Here is a 22563-nt window from a genome sequence, read left to right as displayed (position 1 = left end):
GTTGCATCAAAAATGTATCCCCCCTTCCTCCATTTATTTAAAAAGGGAAGAAAGAGCCCTCTTGATTTGATACAAAAATACAGGTCAGACTACATGAACCACAGGACTTCAAATCTAGAATACATTGTAATAAACTACCTGAACACACTTTTGGCCACTTCCCAGTAGTGCACAGCCTGTAATTTAGAGCACAGTAAAATGTTGTTTCCACTTACTCTCTGCTATAATAAAACCCATGCCTTCTTTAAGCATGGATCCTGACAGAGCTTTTAGGGAATGCAGAACGTGGAGGCTTTCCTCCCTTGGCTGCAGGGGAGATGCACATTTTCCTGTATGTGTTATCAGTGTGTTCAGGAGGGAGAAACAGAAAGCAACACAAAGGACTATTCAGCATCTTAGCTATAAATCCTAGTGGGAAAGAGAAGTGTAATCGTAACTTTAGGAATACTATTCCTTCAGTGATGATGTTAAGGAAACCTAGAGAACTTCAGCAATCAGATTACTGTCTATTTATGGAAGAATTGTCAGCCATCATCGCTCTGAGCAGACAGGGTCACATCTAACAAACAACTTAATGGCCTACCATGGTGAAAACACTGGCTCCAAAAAATAAACACTTGCTAGCAATTAAAACAGTCAAATATTGTGAACAGGCTGTGTCCTGGGCTTCCCAGCAATATCTCCTCCACCTTTGTTCACATATTTTAACTGCAAGGCCCAGAAAGCTGATACAAGCAGCTGTAATATTGCTATGTCCAAGGATATGGAGAGATGACTGAAAGCAATTGCATTATTGCAGGTGTAAGGCAGTCATGGTCGAAGTGGCCTGATCTAATACAGTGCATCTTACATTTCCAGTGACTGAAGATCACCTTCCATTTGGAGCTGTTCTAATCAGAGCGCTGCAAATTATCTGTGTGTCCTTCAGCGAAGCATTTGGCTACCCACAACTGGAGATCAAGTTCTAGGTCTTCACTGAAGAATAAAGGTGTCAGGGCTGGTTGGTTAGTTTTTTAGGTTTACTCTGAGAGTATAAGTGAGCTTTATAAGCTGTAAACTTAATTAAGGAAATTATTTACAGGATTTGACTAGAGCATGAGGGTTGTTAGAGTCACTTGAGACTCTGGAAAAACAAACTCATGACCAATTTCTGCAATGTGAGGCAAGAGAATAGGATGGAGGAATAAAACTGACAGATCTTTATAGAGGTCTACCTGCTGGGTATCCCTTTTCTCTAGGGTTAAAAACAAACAAAAAAACCCTAGGATAAACAATTGTGTTCGACAGACCTGAAAATCCCAGCATTATCAACAGGGAAAAAAAAGAGGGAGAAAGTCCCCTGGGCATAGCAGGGTCAGGTAACTGCATGGTGTTCATTATTCTTCAGGTTGACACACACCTTCTTGATAACGCCTATTAGACAATAATGCAGAACAAGAAAGTTTCTGCAGAACAAGAAAGTTTCTTCAGAACAAACCTCAGAAAAACAGCTTCCATTTTATAGCCTTGGAGGAAAAATATTACCCATATGTTGCTGACAACTTGTGGGGGTTTTAAAACATGCTATTTAGTACATATTATATTGTACTATGTCATGTCAGCTATTTTTCTTAATGTATAAAAGCACACATATTAAAATATATTTCCTTCTTTAGTTTACATAATCAGAACACCTTTTACTTTCCTGGGAAAGAATCGCTCATTTATTTTTCAGCTTCTCTATACTGAGCACGGCTACCTCATGACTTCACAGCCAAATCACCTTATGAAATCTGTTTGGTGCCACTAAAGCACAAGAAAGATGAAAGAAGATTAAAAAGGAATGGCAATTAGCAATTCCTCAGGAGCAATTACTCCTTCCAGTGACTCTTCCAGGACACAGGAACTGCTGAGCTAGCTAATGACAGCAGTAAAACTCATAATCGGTAACCGCCCTGTCCGCCTGTCTCAACAGGCCAAAGTTAGGTAATTCAACAGAAAGCATCAAAACCACTTGTGTCTGCTGCAGCAATTCCAGGTGTACCAAATGTCGCTCTTCTCCTGCCAAAGACAACTCATTGCTTCTGTGCAAGTGTCCTGAGAAGACATGAAAGGAATGATGGCATCTTAAATGCACAGTCTTGAATGCACTTCCAACTGATGCGGGTCAACATCTGGTTTCAACCCACCACCACTGCTACTGCCAGCAGCATCTCAAGAGCAGCTGCTGCCTGATGCACTCGACCACCCTCCTTGTGCCACTACTAAGGACTGAACAGATTTTTTCAAAAAAAGCCCCAGCATCAGTAAACTCTGTATCCTACCAGATAGCTACAAAACAGCAGATAAAAACTTTTGCAGCCAGTCCTGACAAGCAAATATCCCTTAAAAATAAAGCAGAGATTCAGCCTCATTTGATTTCCAGGCTTTTTTTTTTTTTTTTCTTTTTCTTTTTTTCTCTTCCTTTGACAGGAGGAGTCCTCTGCCTGGCCAGAGGACATACGATCAAGCATTTTCCACATCCTTCCTCTTATGTGGATCAAATCCAGAACGGTTGCAATGGAAGTAATGTTTCCTGTTCCCCCAGACATCTTGCAAGTCAGTTCTCTTGATAGGCAATAATACAGGACTTCCAAAATACACACTATAAAGACTAGATCTGCCTACAAACATTCTCTACAACAAGATGGAGAAGAGCCACAGTAGTTTTTCTTTCATCAGCAGTCAGAAAAAAGGAAGGAAGGAATTTCCACTATGTCTCTGCGGCATAAAACAGTAGATCATATTCCACCTTCATCCTCAACACTTTCAGACTACAGCAGCATTCTTCACAGCACAGAGTCTCCTTGGACTAATATCAACATAAAACTTTTACCATGAGGCAGTCTAAAGCTAAGTAAGCATGGCAACAGGGACAGGGGAAAATCACACTGCTTATCTTGCTCACTAGCTTACAACAGCCACAACATGTTCTCCTTGATTTCTCTCATGCAACGCTTCCAAATTAAATTTGCTATTAGATCTATAAATCATCACAGGAGACCTGTGCATATCCTCCTGTTTCCACTTACCTGGATGACAACAGTGAAATAGCAACTGTTTGAACTTCTGCCACTTTCTCATGCATCGTGGGAGAGAAAAGCCAAGTCCCTCAAGAGTCACGTTGACTTGGCTCTTTTGTGGGCCAGGAGAAGGCCGATATCTCTCTTCACACACCCTGCCTCACTGTTCCCTACGAGTTGCCATAAGGCAATTCAAAGCAAAATGCAATACACAAATAGGCATCTTCAGAGGAAAAGAATCCCAAACCACACATGGTCAATTGGCCCAGATGTTTTCATTTTAACACTAAAGCTTTCATGCAATTTCTTTTTCTCCTCCTCACCTCTTCACCCCACCACAATTTACCAGCTAGGCTAAACAACTAGGCTAAAAAAAGGGAAGGAAAGGAAAACGCATGCACTGAGATGACACAAAGTGACACGCAGAGAAACCCCTAACGGCAAGGTTCCAGTTATTTATCACATTAAGTTCTGATTTTTATTTTTCTTTAACTAAGTTCAGTTTCCATTCAAAGTTTAAAATCAGTCATATCCATTTAATTATCATCAGCCTTTATGTCTAGTCAAGTAACTAAATGCATCTTCCCCCGTTCAGCAGAAGAGAGCTTAAAACAGTCTTAAAAAAAAAAAAAAGAAGAAAAAAGAAAATCTTCACAAGAAACCTGACATCACCCACTTTCCCTCTTCCTGCACTGTTCAGTTCTCACCAGGGCCCATCTCACACAAGCATGCTTACACACAAGGGTGTGTGGGTGAGGTGGAAGGACAAAGCACAAGAAAAAACCCACCCTAAAACCTTGCAAACTGACAGCTCATCTGAGGGTTGTGTAAAGCAAAATGCAGCTCCAAGCAAAGGTTGCTGAAACACGGTAGCATCTAGAAGGAAAAGATCACCTTCAGCTGCAATGATGCAGGGAGCTGGACTGAAATGTGCTGATCAGCACGCTTTTGAGCGGCGTTTGGAATCCGTTACAGACACGATGCTGCCTCTCGGGTACAGAGCTTTTCCTTTGAGCTGTTCTTAAAGGTTAGGAAACAAAGACAAGAGTTCTGCGTGTGCTTGCAGGGACTGGTTCCTTGCCCAAGCTGAGCACATGGCCTGATTCCAGCTCTGTTATCCCACAGCCAGGACCCATGAAATTAAAGGAGAGCTTGACTGGCCTGTTTGATCACCTCTGACAGTTTGCCCTACGAGTCTCCTTCTCTGTCGTACCCCAAAGAGAGGTACTATTGAACCCCCACGCCACATCTCCACAGAAGTAACCCACATTTCCTCATTAATTTTACCACTAAATATTATCCACATATTTGTTACTATGTCCTAAAGAAGTTAAATCAGACACTTCTGATTTTCAGCTGTGGTCACCTAGAGTACATTGAAATTGATGTGGGCTCTTAGAGAGCCTCCTCTCCTGGCAGGGGAGGCCAGTCAATTATGTCAGAGCCAGACAAGACTAGTATCCAACGCTTCAAAGGAAGGTGCAAGAAAGCTCATGAGCAATAATTGCAGATTGTTTACCACATCCATCTGTGGTTTACAGTTTCTGTAACTTTTACACTGTCTAAATTTAAGCAAAGCTCTCAAAACAATCTTTTCTGCATCAGTACCACAGAGACTCCTGCTGAGCTACAGATTTCGTAAGTAATTAAACTTTTGAAGTCAATTTTTCAGTGATTATTTCCCCTCAGAAAGAGGCAGTTTCAATACTAAAGCAACAAAAGGTCACATGTACTTTGAGGTAGTAAGTTAAGCAACCTATGAAAAAGTAAAAGCCATCACTTTCTTGAGAGAAAACACAAGACTATAAACTTTACTATTACTCCTTCTGTGCAATTCAGTGTTTTGTTATGCTCCCACATCCTTAGAAGTTAGGGTGGAAAAAGTGATAAAAGGGGAAATTATGCCCCAAATGTTTTGCAGCAAGAAAATCTGTATTGGGAACGAGGCAGAAAAAGTACATCCAGAGCATCTCTGTGCTTGGACTAAACAGATTCCTCTGCTTTTTAAAGCAGCAGTTCTCAGACTGAAGGTACTGATGTGCAGTACCCACAGCACCAGCATGGCCCGGACATGCAGTCACGTGTCTGTCAAATGAGCTGGGACACAATACAGTGGTTACTGCAGAACTAGTAGGTATTTGAACAAGGCAGAGTGAATTTTGCTGGGTCAGAACCATTGTGGCCACAACAGGCTGGTTCAGTGGATGGAACCAGAAAGCTGGATTTACCGTACTGTTGAATTACAGCTTCGGCTGGATGTAATACCTTGCTGAAGTCTCAAAGAGACAACCAATCTTAGCAGCTGCCAGTATTAAGCAGATATCCATCAGCTCAAGAATATTCCTTATTTTGGTTACACAGCACAAAAAAACATAACCACAATACAAACTGTGGTGCGCACTGTGAACCTTCACTCACCTCTTTCAGTTCCTGTGCAACAGAATTAAGGCGTTCGTTTTCAGACTGGGTATTGGCAAGGATGTTTCTGAGCTGCTTCAGTTCTGTCTGCAACTCCATAACCTTCTTCATGTAGTACTCTTCCTTGGTAGCTGATTCCTGAATCAAGGTCTCCTCTCTGCTCTCTCCATCTGCTGCTACCTTCTTGTGGTTGGTATGGGCCTGCCCAAAAGCCTAGGACAGTCAGAAAACAAATCTTTTATTAGCAAACCCAGAATTTTGCATAAGTAACTTCCATTTTAAATAGTTGAAACTATTTACCCTCATATTTCTTTGACACAAAACAGTGCAACCTTTTCCTACACCCTCCTCTTCTGGGATCAGACCTTTAAATGCTATCAAGTGGCCAACACAGGGCTCTTGAAAGTAACACGCAGCCCCCAAAAAGTGCTTTGTGATGCATAGGATACTTACGTAGAACCTCATATAAATCCTTGTGGGAGGGAACAACAATGTAGTGATTTGAGTCTGCTGTTAAAGCAAGACTTTGGTTTTCAACAAGATGACTGCAAGATGACCAGACACTTCTGCATGCGCATATTCTCTATAGTTGGGTCAGACTCACTTCTGCAAAAACTGCATCACTGAAAACAGATTTAGTATTAGCAGCCTGTTCCATTTCTTAGGCTGGGAGCACACTTACCCTTCCTGAGCCAGCTATATCGAAAGAAACATATCACCACCCTCAGCTGCTCATTGCTGGAGATTACTGCCCCCTCAAACCTGCTAACCCACTGCAGCCATAAGCGAGCAAGGTTAGCAGGGCTAGTCCATAAGCAGGTTAAGCTAACGTGGGTCATTCTGGCTGAAGTAGGTCAGCGGGCGCTCACCCAACCAGAGACTAGCAGCGCACCAGCGAAGGGACTAAGAGGCAGGTCACAGAGATCTAACCTCTTCAGCACAGCATGTCTCTGTTGAGACCCGTCATCCTCATTTTTTACCTCCTCCTGCTTCTTTTTGGGGGTTTTCATTTTGCTTGAAACTCTACCAGGCGGTGCTCCTAGCAGCAGTGTTCTTCATCACGTGAGCAAGCAGCCCATACAGACACCCTAGCTGCTGGACTGCAGCATTTAAGAAACCCATCAGTAGCTTTCACTAATAGATGTTATAAAGCAAAGAGTTTAAAATTTTAAGTAGGTATATATTTGTAACACACAGCCTGGCAGATGGACCAAAGTCAATAAGACTAATGAACGCTATCTTTTACCTGCTGCATGTGTGTGCACCACAGTCCAACCCAAGATGTATTTGGAGCTTTCAGGAGCCACATCATCTTTTGGGATGCCAGTATCCATACAGCAGGTTTTCATAGCCAACATTAATACCAGGCATTAAGCCAAGTCAAGGACAGATCAGCATCTCATAAAACTCCTTGTCTAGTCATGCATCACATTTTCAATTAATCATTTTTTGCTAGCTCTTCAGAAATACACTGTCAGCGCAGGAAAAAAAAATCTGCTTTGAAGAGAAGCAGATTTCAGTATTTTATTACTTCTGTATATTAGACCAGACACATTAATAGTACAGTAATTATTGAATATACCAGGGCTGAAACAGATGATTGAATGTGCTAGCTCTGCCTACAGTTAGACACCCCCACATATTGCTCCTATCAGACTAAATTTTATTTCAGATAAGCAAGTCAGAGATGCAGGAGACAAATATCCATTGAAGAAATTCCAGCCAGATTCACTGAGATGACCCAAGGGAAATTAAAAAGCATCATATTTCAGACAGAAAGTAAAGCACCATCTGTGCAGGTCCTTGTCAAATGAGTTTCAACAAAGCAGCTTAAAAGCCTAATATCTAAGATCTCCATAAATGTTAAAGGGATAGAAAAAACATGTAAGCTTCTCAAAGACACTATCTTTTTCCCACAAAGAATTAAGATCCACCTTTTATAGACCTGCATTTATGACAAGTCTTTGACACAGAGAAAGGGACGCTGGGCATCCATTTGCCCAGTGAAGTGGCACCATTTTCTTGGTAGCACGATGCCAATGCAGAGCACATTGAAGCTCAGGATACTCAAAGCCACATCTGATCAGCCAGACAGCAGAGTCCAAGCATGATTCAATCACGGAACTCAGTAATACTGCTAAGGGAGAGATTCTTGAGAATAATGAATAATTTGCTCTTAAAACTTTCAATGCAGATGCTAGGCCTTGGGTTTCTTTAGAACTGAAAAGGTAATGTCATCATTTTGCAGAAGCCACTATTGACAGCGAATATTTGAACACAGAAACTGGCATAGCGGATGAGACTGGGCTTTTTTTTTTTTTTTTTAATCCAATATCCTGTCTTCTACAGAGGCTGATGCCAGACGTTTCAGAGAAAGGTGCAAGAAACCCCATAATCTCCCAGAGCTGGGGATTGCCTTAAGCCTTGAAGCAGAATGCTTAATGTAAATTTGGAAGAGCTATTAACATTTAGTTACCCATGTAAAATATCCCCTTATTTTTCATGGTTTTATGCAATTTTTTTCCTCAATAAAATCCTACAGCAATAAATTCTGTATTTTAAATCACACTCTTACATGACAGGTTTTTGTCAGTTTACAAGTTTCCCACGTCTTCATAAAAGAGAACGTATTTTTGGTCAGAGACTTGAAGGTGTGTTGTTACTCCATCATCCCCTGTCAATCATTCATTGTTTTCAGAGACTTCTATCACACCCCTCTATTCCCTGGTGAAGGCGAGGTGAAGTTCAGTAAGCTATCACCACTTCTGTGTTTGAGAGTTTTTTTCCATGCCCTAATACAGTCCGAGTCCCTTTTTAGAAACTACATTTTATTACAGCTTGTCCCAAATGGCAAGACTAACCCAACCAAACGGACTGCAGATGTCAGCTCACATAGACCAACTGGAGAAATGAGCTCATGGATCACCCCTACCAAAGGATGCTGCTATTCTTTGTGGGCTCCAGTTATTTCGCACAGCAAGGCTGTTATTTGCCTTCAACCAGCAAGCTTGTGAAGTTTCAGCAGAAACTCTACCATTAGCTTGCCAGCATTACTGTCTAGGGTCAGGAAGCTGGGTACAGAACCGTAAGTAAATGGACTCTGACGCTACACAGAACACAAGAAACCTTAACAGACATGGTCATCAGGACAGGCAGCCTGGAACAATTCCATCTGGGTGGATTTATAAGGGAACACTTAAAAAGCACCTCCATTCTAACCAAGCTTCATTATCTCTCTTGTACGTACTTAGAAACGACTTCATGCATTCATGTTACAAGCCATTTTCATAATTGCAACAGCCTGTGTGGAACAGGAAATTTAACTTTAACAAAATTGTGCAAAATTACAGGGCAATGCAATTACGTTCCATGGCTACAGCCCAGGCCTGCTTTAAACCAAGCTATTAAAAGGAAAACTGACATTTACTGATGTGCATAAAATCCATAAATCTTCACGTACCCAGAAGTCCAGCATCTACCCATCCACTTTTGCTTTAACATTATATAAAACACGGAAATAGAAGTCAAAGTTACTCTGCTCTTCCTCTTCTTCCAAAACCTCTATTTCTCTCTACTAAGGTACCAAAATAGGGAAGAAAACTGTCCACAGTTATATCAGAATGATACTCTTCGGAGTGTAATCTCTTCACAAAATAAATGAGTTTGACAACTCATTTGCACACACCTTGCTGGACGCGAGGGTTGCATAGCATCATGTTCTGCTGAACAGCTGCCTCAAGGAATTACAAGAAGACACTAATATTGAGGGACTATCAAAGTTTCCTTCTTCCAGGTTTCCCAAGGTCAGGTCAAAAGCAAAATCAAAGAGTTTATGAACCAAAATGGTATCTTGCTATTTGCTCAGCTAGATATGCTCATCGGTACATTGGAAAACACTTTACACTGCTGGACAAAGGTATGATTAGCTTCCACCTATCTCTTCAGAAAGCTGCATGAGACACAGACTGAAAGCCCTCCTTTGGTTTTAACACTATCTAACCAAAACCAACCCCCACCTCAAACACACACAACCTCAAATACCGTATAGCCATTTATCTCTGGACCAAGTGAACATGAAACACTTCCCAGCCATGGTGCTCGCAGTTACGTGGTGCAAGGGAAGCACACCCCACAAGGCAGCAAGGAGCAGACGCCGAGTCCCAAGAAATGCACCAAATTACTTGGATACTAATTATCAGTTATTGCTAATAACCTGCTGCCGAAGCTGCGGCGAAGCTGCAGATCAGCTGAAACCCTGACAAGTTTTCTCTTGTCAAGCTGCCATCCCCTACCAGCCATACCAGTACATGTGATCCTTCAGCCCTCCTCCCCCAAATATGCTAGGAAATGCTGCCCAAAGGCTAATTATGGCACCCCTGAAGCCAATGGGAATTTTACTATAATGAGCAGATGAAGGTTTACCAAAATATCACCAACCAAAATGCTATTAAATCAACTTTCATTTTTGCAGCATTACTTACATCAGCAGACTCAAAGCAATTAGAAAACACATGCTAACATATTTTTAAATAGCCCAGAAAATCTAATTGCTAAAAATCAAGGAGATTCTACAAATTTAATCTGCATCCAATGATGTCTTAAATTTCAAGAATTCAAAACTCTCCACGGTAATTACGAATGGGAAAAGGAATTTGGACAGCAAATGGATGAGGCAGACTCATCCAATAATGGAGATGTTATATAAAATGATCAAAACCAGCTCACTTCAAATGAAGCCCTGGATCAAACTGCATTTAAACTGGGTTTAAAGTACCAATTTCCAAAAGACAGACTCAGTAAAAGGTGACATTTCCTCTAGATTGGATGATTACACAGATTCATCTGTCTATTTTGCAGGAGAAATCTGATCTCAATCATCTTATAGATGAGTTTTTGCATGAAACCCATCACACTGAAAAAGACTTTCATATAAAACTCCAAGCTTTGAGAAGAAACTATTCCTGATTCCTTGAAAATTAGCTTACTTGTTAAGGTATCAAGTACTTCTTAACAAGATTGTTAAGATTTCAAACCTAACCTTTTTGAAAAAGTTCCTTCATGTGCAGATGTTCACTGATCACATGAAACGTGAAGAATATCTGAAACATTTGGAGAGTTTCAAAAGCTGTGCTTCTCTCAGAATAGCCACTGTGATACGGGAGATGCAAAAATTGATCTGTCACGCTCAAAAGCAAGACTCTAGGCCTTGTGGAAATTCAGAATAGCGCTGCTTTGTTTGCCTCTTTCTTTGATCTGTCACTCTGGACCTCTACTGAGCCAGAAGCAGGTCCTAAAAATCATGAAATTCACCCAAAGTATGCTGGTTATGCTTCCATATTTTCTGAGACTTCCTGAACTAGACTGCTGAAAACAAGAGGTTCATGGAGGCTGGTCAGTTTAGCATAGCACAAAATACTAAGATGCCACTATCATTAAAAAAAAAAAAGTGATGCTGGGGAGAACTCTTTCTGAGCTAGAGCAAAACCAGTACAATCTCACATCCTCCACTGACTTCTGCAAAGAGCTGGTGTCTGCGGAGATCTGACACTAGCCCACGTGCTGCACAGGGACTGTCACAGGCTCTGGAGGCTGCCCTCAGCTGCCTCCCTGGGCACTATGCTTCAGTCTGTACCTCTCTTTTTACCTAGTGTGCAAGTCGAGGCGTACACTGAACCAGAGCAAGAATGGAAAGGCAAAGAAAAAGCCTCAGAGCTGCTTAAAGCAGATGCACTGACAAGGAAAGAGTCACACCACCACCACTGCCCCCTGAGATGTTACAGAGGAACAAACAGCAGAAATAAGATCTCCCTCTTACTCAGTCAAAATGATGGGGAGGTTCCTGTGCCATAAAAGAACACACCCAAGAAAACAGAAAACAACAAAAATATTTCAGTGACGGAGTTTTGTAAGATAAGTTGCTTACAAATTCATTTTTCATCTAAAACTGAACTAAAATGTTCACTATTTAAAGAACCAGGGGGCAGGGAAAGGCCACTGCTTATACATCATTTGAAGGATTAAGAAAGAGGGAGGAAAAATCTTGAAGAAGCTCAGGGCTCCACAATATGAATCAACTTCTGGACAGTATGTGTCATCCTAGTAACATGCAAAATCTGAGTCCTTCAGATAAAAAAAAAAAAAAACAAAAAACAAAAAACAAAAAAAAAACCAAACCACAAACTTCAGCTTGTAACAAACATGAAAAACTTCAATATACATATATAATTTTTTTTTTTGCACAAAAATGTTTTGCTGGTGTAATTCTTCATCCTGAACACAAGCCAAAATGATCTGTTGCTGTGAAAAGCCGAAATCAGGACTCAATAGTTGGGATGACTATTAAGCAGGTATTCTTTATTGCAGCGCTGGGCAGCACTGGGGATTGCTCCGCCACAAGTGCTCCACCAGGTTAGCACAACACATCAGTTCATATACAGAAAAATCATACACAGTCTGCAGATTTTCTGAAAAGGGCAGGGTTATGGTGATGAGTTCCCAGAATTCATTTACATAGTCCAAGCATGCGCAGTAAAATTAGGGTTAGGGTCTTTTCACCCTCCCGGTGGTCTTCCATAGTCTTCCTCACGTTGTCCACTAGTTGAACTTTGGGCTGCCTTTGTCCATAGATAGTCATTGAGTTAGCTCCTCAGTCCTTCGGCCTTGGAATGTTACAAGTGGGTCGATTTAAGCTAGTTCTTTGGTGCTTATCCTTGGCACAAACGTCCTGAGTTCCTGTTATCAGTGATTTAATTAGGAAGCCTAACGAGCTTGCTCAAGGCCTGCTTAGTCCTATCAGGTAAGAAGTCACAGGAAATGTCCCACCATCAACTCTGCTCAGCAGGTAACCAAAACTATCTTTGCAGGGGAAGAGGACAAGGATGGGAGTGAAACTAAAAAAATGCAAGTCTATGTCTTAGTCAGGGATTGTCAGGGATTTAACCCTTTCAGATCTTTTTAAAGAAAAATCTACCTTTTTTTTTTTTCCTTTGGTCAGCTTATCTCACATTCTTCGGTTGCTAAGATGGAAACAGTTGAGAATTAACAAAAGAAAACCCCAACATATTCTAAAATACGCATCAGAAACCAAGGTCAGATTTGCAAAGAGATGCAGGTACTTGCTTAACCAGTTTATACATAGCCTAGAGCCAAGTACTGGGCATTGGTTATCATTCAGAGACAACCCCACTGAGCTTGCTAATGCCTCTTCATATACAGGACAATAAAGGATCATTTAGTCCTTGAAACAAGCTGTCTCCTGTTTCATCACAACGCTGAAGTACACAGCCTATTCTTTGGAAAAAATAAAACTCTCACATACTGATTGCTCACCGCAGTCGGTCACGAGTTACTAAATAGCCACCTCAGCAGCAGCAGGGGGAAAAAAGCATTAAAATTATTAGTGATTTTAAGGTCTACTCTGTAATTGCTTAAAATTTGCATTTACATATGAATTTACTCATGAAGTGAAAGCATTGCAAGTTTGAATACATCCTTCTTAGTCTACAAAAGTCCTAACAAGGGCGCCTAAGAAACCCCACATATAACAGTAAATTGCTTTTAACACTTTTAAATGAATGGTAGCCCAGGATATTTTCAACCTCTAAGTGGCTTTAACACTGTGCTCAAGTTGCATCATCTGACTGAAAAGCAGCTCCTAGGAGGGAGCCGGGGACTCCCCATGCATCACTCCATCATCTCCTGGGCAGGTTAAGGCTGGAGCTTGCAAGACGAAGCTCTCCATTTTAATACCCCCTCCTTCTGTGCAACATTCAGGGACGTTATGACACCTCTCTTCCTCAGCATGTCAAGAATGTCAAACCTTTCTTCAATAAACACAAAGTTTTGAGTGTTTCTAAAATTTTCCTCTCCATCTACAGGTAGAGAGATGGACAGATGCCTTGGTGAACAGGGAGAGTTGCACATCTTCCAGTGAATGACACTCATGCTGCCAAATTTTCATAGCACACACCAGTTCTATTTCCTTAAATAAAAACAGTTCAAGGGCAAAGAAAAAGGGGGATAATGTAAAATTCATGTAAATCATCAAATTTTTCCCTGTGCATAGCTCCTGCTTGCTTGCAGTCCTTGGAGCATACAGATTTCTGAGTTGGTGAAAACAGTAATTGAGCAGAGTCTAAATGATGGGGTTGGATTTTTTGGTCGGTGTGTGTGTGTGTGTGTGTTGCATTATAGTACTTAACAAAACCCTTAGATGCTCCACAATCACATACATGTGATACTATACAGAGCACGTGTTCACTGTTGAGAAGCAGGACACTCCTGGCAACCAACCTGTATAAATCCACCAAGGGACAGCAAGGGGGGAAAAAAAAGACTAAAATACAGTGTGGTTTTGTTCCTGATGCTTCACAGATCTAAAAATTAAGCTGCTGTTTCTAATCAAGGATAAAGACAGCTTGCAAAATACCAACACAGAAAATATCAATTAACATTTGAATCAAGAAGAACATCATAAAGAGCAAAATAGCAATATTCGAGCTTAATATTGTTAGCAGGGGGGCAGAGACAGAATTCAACTGAGCTGAGAGGTCCAAGTCCTGGGCTCTGGGGGCAGACACATCAGGCTCCAACCTCAAAACTCCCCAAGATAGAGGGCTAATGTGCAAGCAAGCAACGCTGCATCCCAGTGACAGAGGTGAATCATATGGTAATGTCACTAAAAATCAGAAATCCATGCAAAGCCTTGCACTTCAAAAACCTTCATTGGTTTACAAACACACCTTTCAGTGGGATTTAGGTACAAAAAGCCTTCCAACAAAAGGTGATATTGCATGCCACCGCATCACAATAGAGAGAGCAAGTAAGAAGCAGTACCAGAAGGTAAATGATGGCTATCCAGCTAGTTTTTGACCTGTTTATCAAAGAGTCATAGACCTGGTTAGAACTGAGGGTGCACAGCCCACCTTCCACATGGGATAAAAGAAAGAGGCACCTATGTGCCACTTTGTGTCTTCATAACAATTTGCTGTTTGCAATTCCCAAAGCAATAAGCCTGTGGCATTGTCAGTCCGGAACTACAGTTGCCTGGGCCAAAGGGTTCGCTAATACTGACTACAAATACAGAATGTAAAAGCTGTCACTGGTTGCAGCTGCTTATGTATCTGTAGACATAGGGAAGAAATGGGAAAATAAGATTCTGAGCATAATGCAGGGAGCAGAGGACAGACACCAGCTTTACAGCTGCAATGCTCCAAGCTGGACAGAAACAACAGAGAAGCAGTTAATAGAAAAACAAGACTGTGTCAAAGACCACTAGCATTGTCCCCAAGTTATCTCAGATAGGAAAACAAAACATCTAACCCAAAGCCTTCACACACTGATGAGGTTCATGGCCTCGGAAGGAGCCACACAAATGAAATCACCTGAAACTGCTGGGGACATAACAAACAACACTGTCCCTTTAGGAGCCATACCATTTTTCCAAAATGTTGGGTAACTGGATGCTTTTGCTACTAATAAAAGTTCATATTTACATGTAATACCTAATTTCCCATCTTTTATAACCGCATGATAGTAATGATGCCTTGCCCTGGCATCCCCTGCTGACAGGTAGGGTGCTACCTCCTGCAGTCCTGTTTTTTTAAAAAAACCTTCATGGACATGCATTACAAACAGCACAACCATCCAGCACCTACAAGCTCCAGCTTGCTTTAGACATGACAAAACTCTACTATTGCAGTTTTCAACATTATATACTTTAGAGGCCAAGACTTAATTTTCCCCACTATAGAGAGCCGAAACCCAGAGTGCCCAACCTTTCTTTTTTCCCCAAACTGCTCTGTTCAAGCCGCGTTCTTTGTACCTGTAGGTTATTTTGCTATCTTGAGGGGTCAGATTGCTTTATTCACATAAATATGGAGCTAGGAAAGCAGATATTATTATATGCTCTCTGCTTATCACAGATTCCCAGCCAGCATTAATGTTAGGTATACAAGCTCTGGATAAGATCAACAGCATAAAAAAAAGCGTAAGTCTCTTGCAGACATTTCTTGCTATTGATATTGGATTTTGAGGATGTTTCTCTGCTTATTCCACAAACCTAGTATGGTAACAAAAAGCAAAGAGAGACTTAAAAAAAAAAAAAAGTCAAAGATCAGTTCTTCAATCCTGCCAGTTATCTGTAACTGAAAACAAATCAGGGAAAATAGAACTATCACTGCAATGGAAAAGAAAAAGAAATGCTAGCTTCAAGTGAATGTTTAACCACAAATCCTTGAATTGAAGGAGAGTCAAGATGTTAGTCATGTATTTGCAAATGCAGTAAAGCAATTAACATTTTGTATTCAGCTTGGCATGAGAGTTATGTGCATTTCTGGAGTGACTACAAATTTGCTTTTTACCAAACGCCTAACAGATAAAAAAAGGAAAAGACAAGTATTTCAAAAATAAAGAATAAAGCATAGCACATTGCTACAGGACATAGAAACAGACCACTGGGATGAAAATACCAGCAAGACATTGGCCATTTTTGCACATAAAACACAGTAACAACATGCAAGCGTAGAAGCGAAGGTCAAGACATTTTGGAAGAGTTGTTAAAAGTTCAGGCACTGGGGCTTAAGATGGTCTCTAGTCGTTAGGGATTGCTACCTTGTGCTGGTGGCATTATTCTGCATCTTCCAAATGCCTTTTTCAGATGCTGGTCATTGGTGGAAACATGCTAAAGAGATGACAGATCTGATTCAATATGGGGATGTATTCGTACTCCCTTTACCCCCTCCCACACTCAACAGCAACATTTGGCCTTTTTTTGTCAGTGACCAGCTGCTCTTAACACCTCGTACCCAAGTGCCATGCAAAAACAAAACAAAAAAACCAACCCAAGAATAGGTGCAAGAAAGGACAGGAGGAGAAATGCTTTAATCAATCCACCCCTCCTGCCCATGGTGACAACGGCCGCAGAGGGGCATCGTCTGCATGAGAAGTCTCCCGCTCAGTCCCCCCCCCTCTCCCCAGCCCCCCTGCCCCTTCCCCCCCCATTTTGTGATTTGGGGGAGTTTAATGTCTATAGGGCAGGTTTGCCTTCAGAAGTGCAGACTACAGCCTTTCTGAAGAGCTGTGTGTAAATCCACTTGCAATTTCAGTTTAAATATGCCTCTCCATTTTATTCTGAAAACCATTCCTCGTCAGGAGAGCTGGCCAGGTAACAGACAAGCTACAATTACCTTTGCAAGCAGTTTTCAAACGGTACCATGCGATGCTGGTATTCTCCCCCGATGTGAAAATCCCACATTTTTGTATGTTGCTCCTAGCAACTTCACTTCATTTTAATTATCAATATGTCTCATCAACATTAAACTAATCAGGATATGTTAATATGCATCAGAAGATTAATTAGCACTAAAAGCCACTCGAATTTTTGTTCATGTTTTGGCATTGTCAGTCTGGATTTAATTACAAAATGTTAGCACCACTTCAGCTCCTAATTCTTTCTGCTTATCAGATTCAAAATAAGATGTTTTCTGTGGCTTCACCCAGCACTGCACATTTTTCATAATAACAAATTCATTATGACCATAATGATCTAAAATAGCAATAGCAAAGTGCAAAAACACTGCTCTGAAGAGATTCATGCCTCTTTACAGGAGCAAGGAATTTAATAAAAGGAGGTATTATATCCTTCTTGTGCATTGCATTCATATATTTTCATTTTAAATTTTCTTGTAAAGTGGCCATTCGTGCATTCTTCAGTTAATAGACCAATGCTTTGACTAACAGCTTCTCAGCAAAGTCCTTAAATGAACGCACTAGACTTGTATCAGAAGCCTAAAGCTGCAGCGACACAAGCGTTTTCATGTGCTCCCATAAACATCATAATCCTTTGAGCATGACCTAACCCTGCACTCCCACTGACTCAGTCCCTCTCGGCTCCCAGCTCCTTCAGCTGGGTGACCAGGGCTGACAGCAGCATCGACAGGACAGAGGGGATGGATGCATGGGGGGAGGTGCACGAACCGGGGCCAGAAGACACTCACCCCTCCTTTCAGCAACAGCCAGCTGAGCTGCTCTGCTCAGACCAAACCCCTTAACACCAGTGAGGCTACTGAGCTCCTTCACATTTCTTTGAAATCCTTCCAGCACCTTTTAACTGGAGCCTTAATTCATCTCACAGACCTCGCTACTGTTGAACCCTCAGCAGCACTGGGGAAGCTGCAGCCCAAACAGAACAGGCATTTTTGTGCCATTACATCACTAGAAGAAAGTGCCTTACAGGAGCTGATGCTTTTAAGAGACTGAAATTTGAGAGGAAAAAAGAAAATAAAACCTCCCAAAAACAAACATGAGGTTTTGATACCACAATACTAAGTTCAGATGACTTTTGGGTCTTGCATTGTGTGAATTATTCCCGTGCAGGCTCATATTTGGTCTCCTCAGAGATAAGAAGGCAGAATGGCAGAGGAGAAGTCACCTGTAGTTTCCCTGCCCCAAACCACCAGCCATTGCAGACCAGAAGGGATGCTCTGGCAATGCCAGAGAAGAACAAGCCAGGAGGGCCAGGCTGGCAGCAATGTGGTCGAGCTCCAGCACGCCTTTGCTTCCATTCGAGCTGAGCCAGTTCGATCATCAGACTTACACGAGATTTAACAAGGTTTCCAGTTCAGCAGGAAGAAATGCAAATGCTTTGTAAGATCACAATGTTCTCCCTCACAGATTGGAGGGACATTCCACAGATGATTTAAAGTGATTTTTTTTTTTTTAGCGGTAAAACACACACTGGAGCCTATATTTAGAATATATTGCTTCAGTGCACTGCCGCTGGGATGAAAATATTTGATGATAAAAGTCTAATTTAGTCTGTCAGCTTGGTTAGCTAGACACTTAAACTAACTTGCATTAACTATTAACTGTATTAGTCCAGAGGGCTAAATGCAATTGTGCCTAAATCAATAGCTAAGCAGCAAGTCTACATATTGTTACAAGAGCTAGTGGCCAGATGTTGGCCATACTGGACACAGCTGGGAAGGGGCTGTAGCCTCCTCTCCTCCCTCAATAGGTACTCCTTTGATATGACCCACCAGAAAAAAAAAAATCTGAGGGATAAAACACAGGCTAAATGAAGGCAGTGGAAATGGCTCAGAGCAATGCAGGAGACACTCCACTTAATCACCAGCACTTAACTTCTTTTGTGAAGTCACAGGCATGAGTGCTCCATTTCCATTGCTTTTGTGATTTGGTATGTAGGATCCTCTCACAGGCGTGAACCAAGGGGTCTAGAGGCTCCGAAGGGATTACTGAAGCTGAGAGTTTGGCTTCAGGTGTGGAAATTGCTGAAGCAGCTAAGAATCAGTTTGCTTCCGAAGTGAATTCATGTGAAAAGGTGTGAACATGACAGCTCTTGAGTCAGAGATTTAGAAATACGCACAAGATCCAGCATGAGGAGCATCAACAACAGTAGTTTCTCCCAACACCCTCTCCCCACCCTCCCTTGCAGATCACAGCTCAGGTGTGATGGAGAGCTGCTCCTCTGCCCATTGCCTCACCAGCGAGTCAATCTGGAAATTATTCTTAGCCATTTCAATTCTCGCCCTTCTGCTCCCTCATTCACCAATAAAGCATTATTAAATTCATTAGCAAGCAAAGTGTTAGAATCGGGAGCACCTTAATAAGCATACGCAAATCAGACAGCTAAGCGAGTGCAGGCAGCAGCAGTGAAGGCAGTGTCTTTTCATAAAACATTCATCCCCAGGTACAGAAGTTCAAGCTGACTGCTGCTTGGAGGGGGGAAGAAAAACAAACCAACCAACCAACCCACCCCAAGCCCACAATGCAAAAATTACAGCAAAAAAATAGTATGAAGATTGCACTGCAAAACAACCCAGTCAGGCTTCTTCTGGTTTTTATGCAAAAAGGGTAATAGCTAGATACTTCCAGACTAGAAAAGTGTGATTTTGAGATTTTTTCCTAAAGAAAGAAACTAGAAATTTCTTTGGACACCTGTAGCTGTGCTCCTTTGGCACCGATTCCCCACTAGTCTCAGACATTCAAAATGCTTTCTTAATTTCAAAGTTTTAATGATATGGACACCTGCCCATGCCAAAACCATCCCTTCCTTTCAGAAAGGCCACACACCAGGTATGAAGTAGCAATTACTTCTGGATGCTCTTGACCCAAGGTGAAATTTCTTGGGCTGTCCATTACCTCATTGTCGAGTTAAAATTTGAGGCAGCTCCTATCCTTTTCACAAACGGCAGACTGATAAGGCAAGCCACAGCTGGCAGCAGCCATCAGCCCCGACCACCAAGGCAATCCCGCAGACTGCATGTGACCTGCCCTGCATCGCAAACAGATTGGCCTGCAAATGGGTCAGGCTACCATGCATAATTCATAGGAGCTTCCCCATGATTTGTTACGATTAAGACAGGCACTGGTAGCCAGTAGCTCTCTGCTATTATGAAGAATAAGATCAAAAAACTGGTCACCGATTCATCACACCATACCATTCCACCTGTGACACATATACACATACACAGACTGCAAGGGATTGTATCAGGTATAATGCTACACTAAATAGAGTGGTAAGTAATGAAACACATTTTAAGAAAAGGTTTTTGGATTTCATGCAAGGTAAGAGACTTCAGGAGCATTAAGCGTGTCTGAGATGGCACAGGAAAGAAAAAAATGACAGCTCAAGTTAACAAATTCATGCTGCAGACTTTAGTACCTCAGGTCTATTTTTCTGAGAGAAGACCTGCATGATCAGCACTTGCATTAAACTACAGAAGGGTCTCCATTTACTATAATATACACACATAACACTAGGTAAGGATTTACACATACATCTTGGATTACTACTGCTCTCAGAAGATACTGGAACAAGTGAAGTGACAAACAATTTACTGAGGCTCTGTATGTTACGTTACCTGTAACATTTTAATGCTCTTTCTCATCCTGGAAATTCAACTCTCACAGAAAGGAAGAAGTGTTACAGCCCATTCTTCATGAGGGACACAAAGAGGTTAAAGGCCTTACCAAGGTTAAACATCAGTCAACACGAGAGAAGGAATAAACCCAGAGTATCCTGACCAGGCAACCTTCAACTTCATTACTCTGCCTCCCTACAAGCAAATACCTACATCGAGAATTTATTCCTGCTGGCACACTTTATCACACGGTGTATCTAGCTATCCTGCCCATGCCTGGTCACCACAACACTGAACAAACAGTGTGTAACACGTGGAAAAGGTTGATATGTCAAAGTATCTGTGAGGAAGTATCAAACAGGTTTCTTCAAAATTAAATCAACGCACTTCCAAAAAAAAAAAAAATCTCAGGAGAAAGACAGAGGGGAAGGAGTTTTATTGATCTGACAGTAAAACAGGTAACAAACGTACATGGCAATCCAAATTTGGATACAAACCAAAAAGCCCGTTGCAAAACAGCTTGATAGGAAGTTCCAGGGAAAAAAAAAAATTCTTCCTACACACACTCCCTCTGTGTGACCTAGTTCAACCCTATCTCATTATTTGCTTTTGGTGTCTTTTTTTGTGTTCCTTGTTCATCAAATCTTATGCTGAAGAACAGAGAATGAATTAGAGAATGATGCCAGGAGGATGATTTCACTTCAGAGGTCAAAACGCTGGTCAATAATGTGACAACACGAACTTGCATAAAACAAGATCACCAATGCAAATCCAGCCCAAAATTAGCACAGGTACAAAGATCTACGCTAGAAAAGGAAAGAGTGGGCCAAAAGGAATGGAGAGAAAAATCCTCCTATGCTGGTCATGCTGTGTTTAAGTACTGCCTTTTCCCAACCTGGCCAGTCGCAGGCACAGAGGAAACCCACGACCTTCATCTGTCCTGCCTAAAAAGATCAGAATTTTCCTGCCCTCATCCCATTTTCATCCCTCCCAAAGATTAAAGGAAACATGCCTCAGGGGAAAAAAAAAAAGGGGGGGGGGGGGGGGGGGAGAAACAACAAAAAAACCAAACCACCCTTGCTCATAAAACTGCTTGCTAATAATAAATGTGGAATCTAATTTTTGCAATTGCTTCCCTTCAGTCTTTGTTAAGTAAGAAAGTTAAAGTATTTGTAGCTATAAATCTCCAGGAGACTGGTTTTTTTCCCAGCTCTTCAGTAAATTTCTCATATGACTGTTTGGACAGCCATTTCATCACTTTCTGCTTCAATTTCCTGACCTACAGTAGGGAAACAACAGTCCCAATGCCCTGTGAAACACAGGGTAGTAGTAAATTGACAAAAAAGGAGGGCAGAAACACAAACAAATTTTGGTTTTATACTTCACCTATTGCACTCTTCCATTATATGAAGCAGCAGGTGAAACCAACCCAAGCACTAGTCCAAAAATGTACTTATCTCAAGAAGAGATTTCGTACAACCAACACAGGAGGAAGGATAAACTTCATCAGTGGTAACACCCCAGCATTTTACGCTTTGCAGCAGTTTTCAAAGGCAATCCTTGCATTGGTAAGCGTTCTTCATTTAACTTCGTTATAAACTCAATTTACCAGGAAGACCACTTACTTGTGGACTTCATAACGAACGTGAGAAGCTTGTGCTCACTCCTGACTTGCACCCTGAGTTAGGACTTGTATTTCCCACATATTTCCATATGATCACACCACTGGCCAAGGGACATATCTTCAGAAGCATAATCTACAGAAGGAGCATATTTACATTATTCCATCCCAAATCGGACAACAGAATGGAAAGCAATTATACAAGAGTATTTTTTTCATTCCAGTTTGATCTTCTGTCCTGCAAACAGCACCATGATGCTCATGAAAACCAATGCATTTCTGCTATTCACCAGCCTCCCTAATTCCTCAGACAATTACTTCAATAACCAATTTTCTGAGATTAAAAGGTAATCTTCAAAAGTATAAAAGGGGTTTGAAAAACATCATGAAAACAGGATCAATCCAACACCATAAAGTATGCTGGCAGCAACCTACGCAACTCCTGCCCAACCACAAATGCCCTGGAGTCAGGTGGCCTCATCACAGCAGGCTCTAATTAAGCACTGTCAGTTGGAAGTAAGAGACAGAGCATCACTGACTGCCTACAGCCTACACACCCAAGTGTGCATATTTTTCTCCTTTAACCTTTTCATAAAGGAAT

The 22563-nt window shown here is 41.5% G+C and overlaps 1 protein-coding gene across 3 annotated transcripts in view; it reads right to left on the bottom strand.

Annotated features, from left to right (window-relative positions):
* The window catches only part of BICD2 (BICD cargo adaptor 2), a 98311-nt gene that overhangs the window by 40733 nt on the left and 35015 nt on the right, over window positions 1-22563 (bottom strand). For all 3 annotated transcript variants that reach the window (XM_075514497.1, XM_075514498.1, XM_075514499.1), the window contains exon 2: window positions 5460-5672. In XM_075514497.1, coding sequence (XP_075370612.1) covers window positions 5460-5672 — 213 coding nt within the window. The remainder of the gene's footprint in view (window positions 1-5459; window positions 5673-22563) is intronic.

Source organism: Mycteria americana, chromosome 11 (assembly GCF_035582795.1).
Source record: "Mycteria americana isolate JAX WOST 10 ecotype Jacksonville Zoo and Gardens chromosome 11, USCA_MyAme_1.0, whole genome shotgun sequence".
NCBI classification, from domain to species: domain Eukaryota; kingdom Metazoa; phylum Chordata; class Aves; order Ciconiiformes; family Ciconiidae; genus Mycteria; species Mycteria americana.
This window is presented reverse-complemented; position numbering and strand designations above follow the sequence as displayed.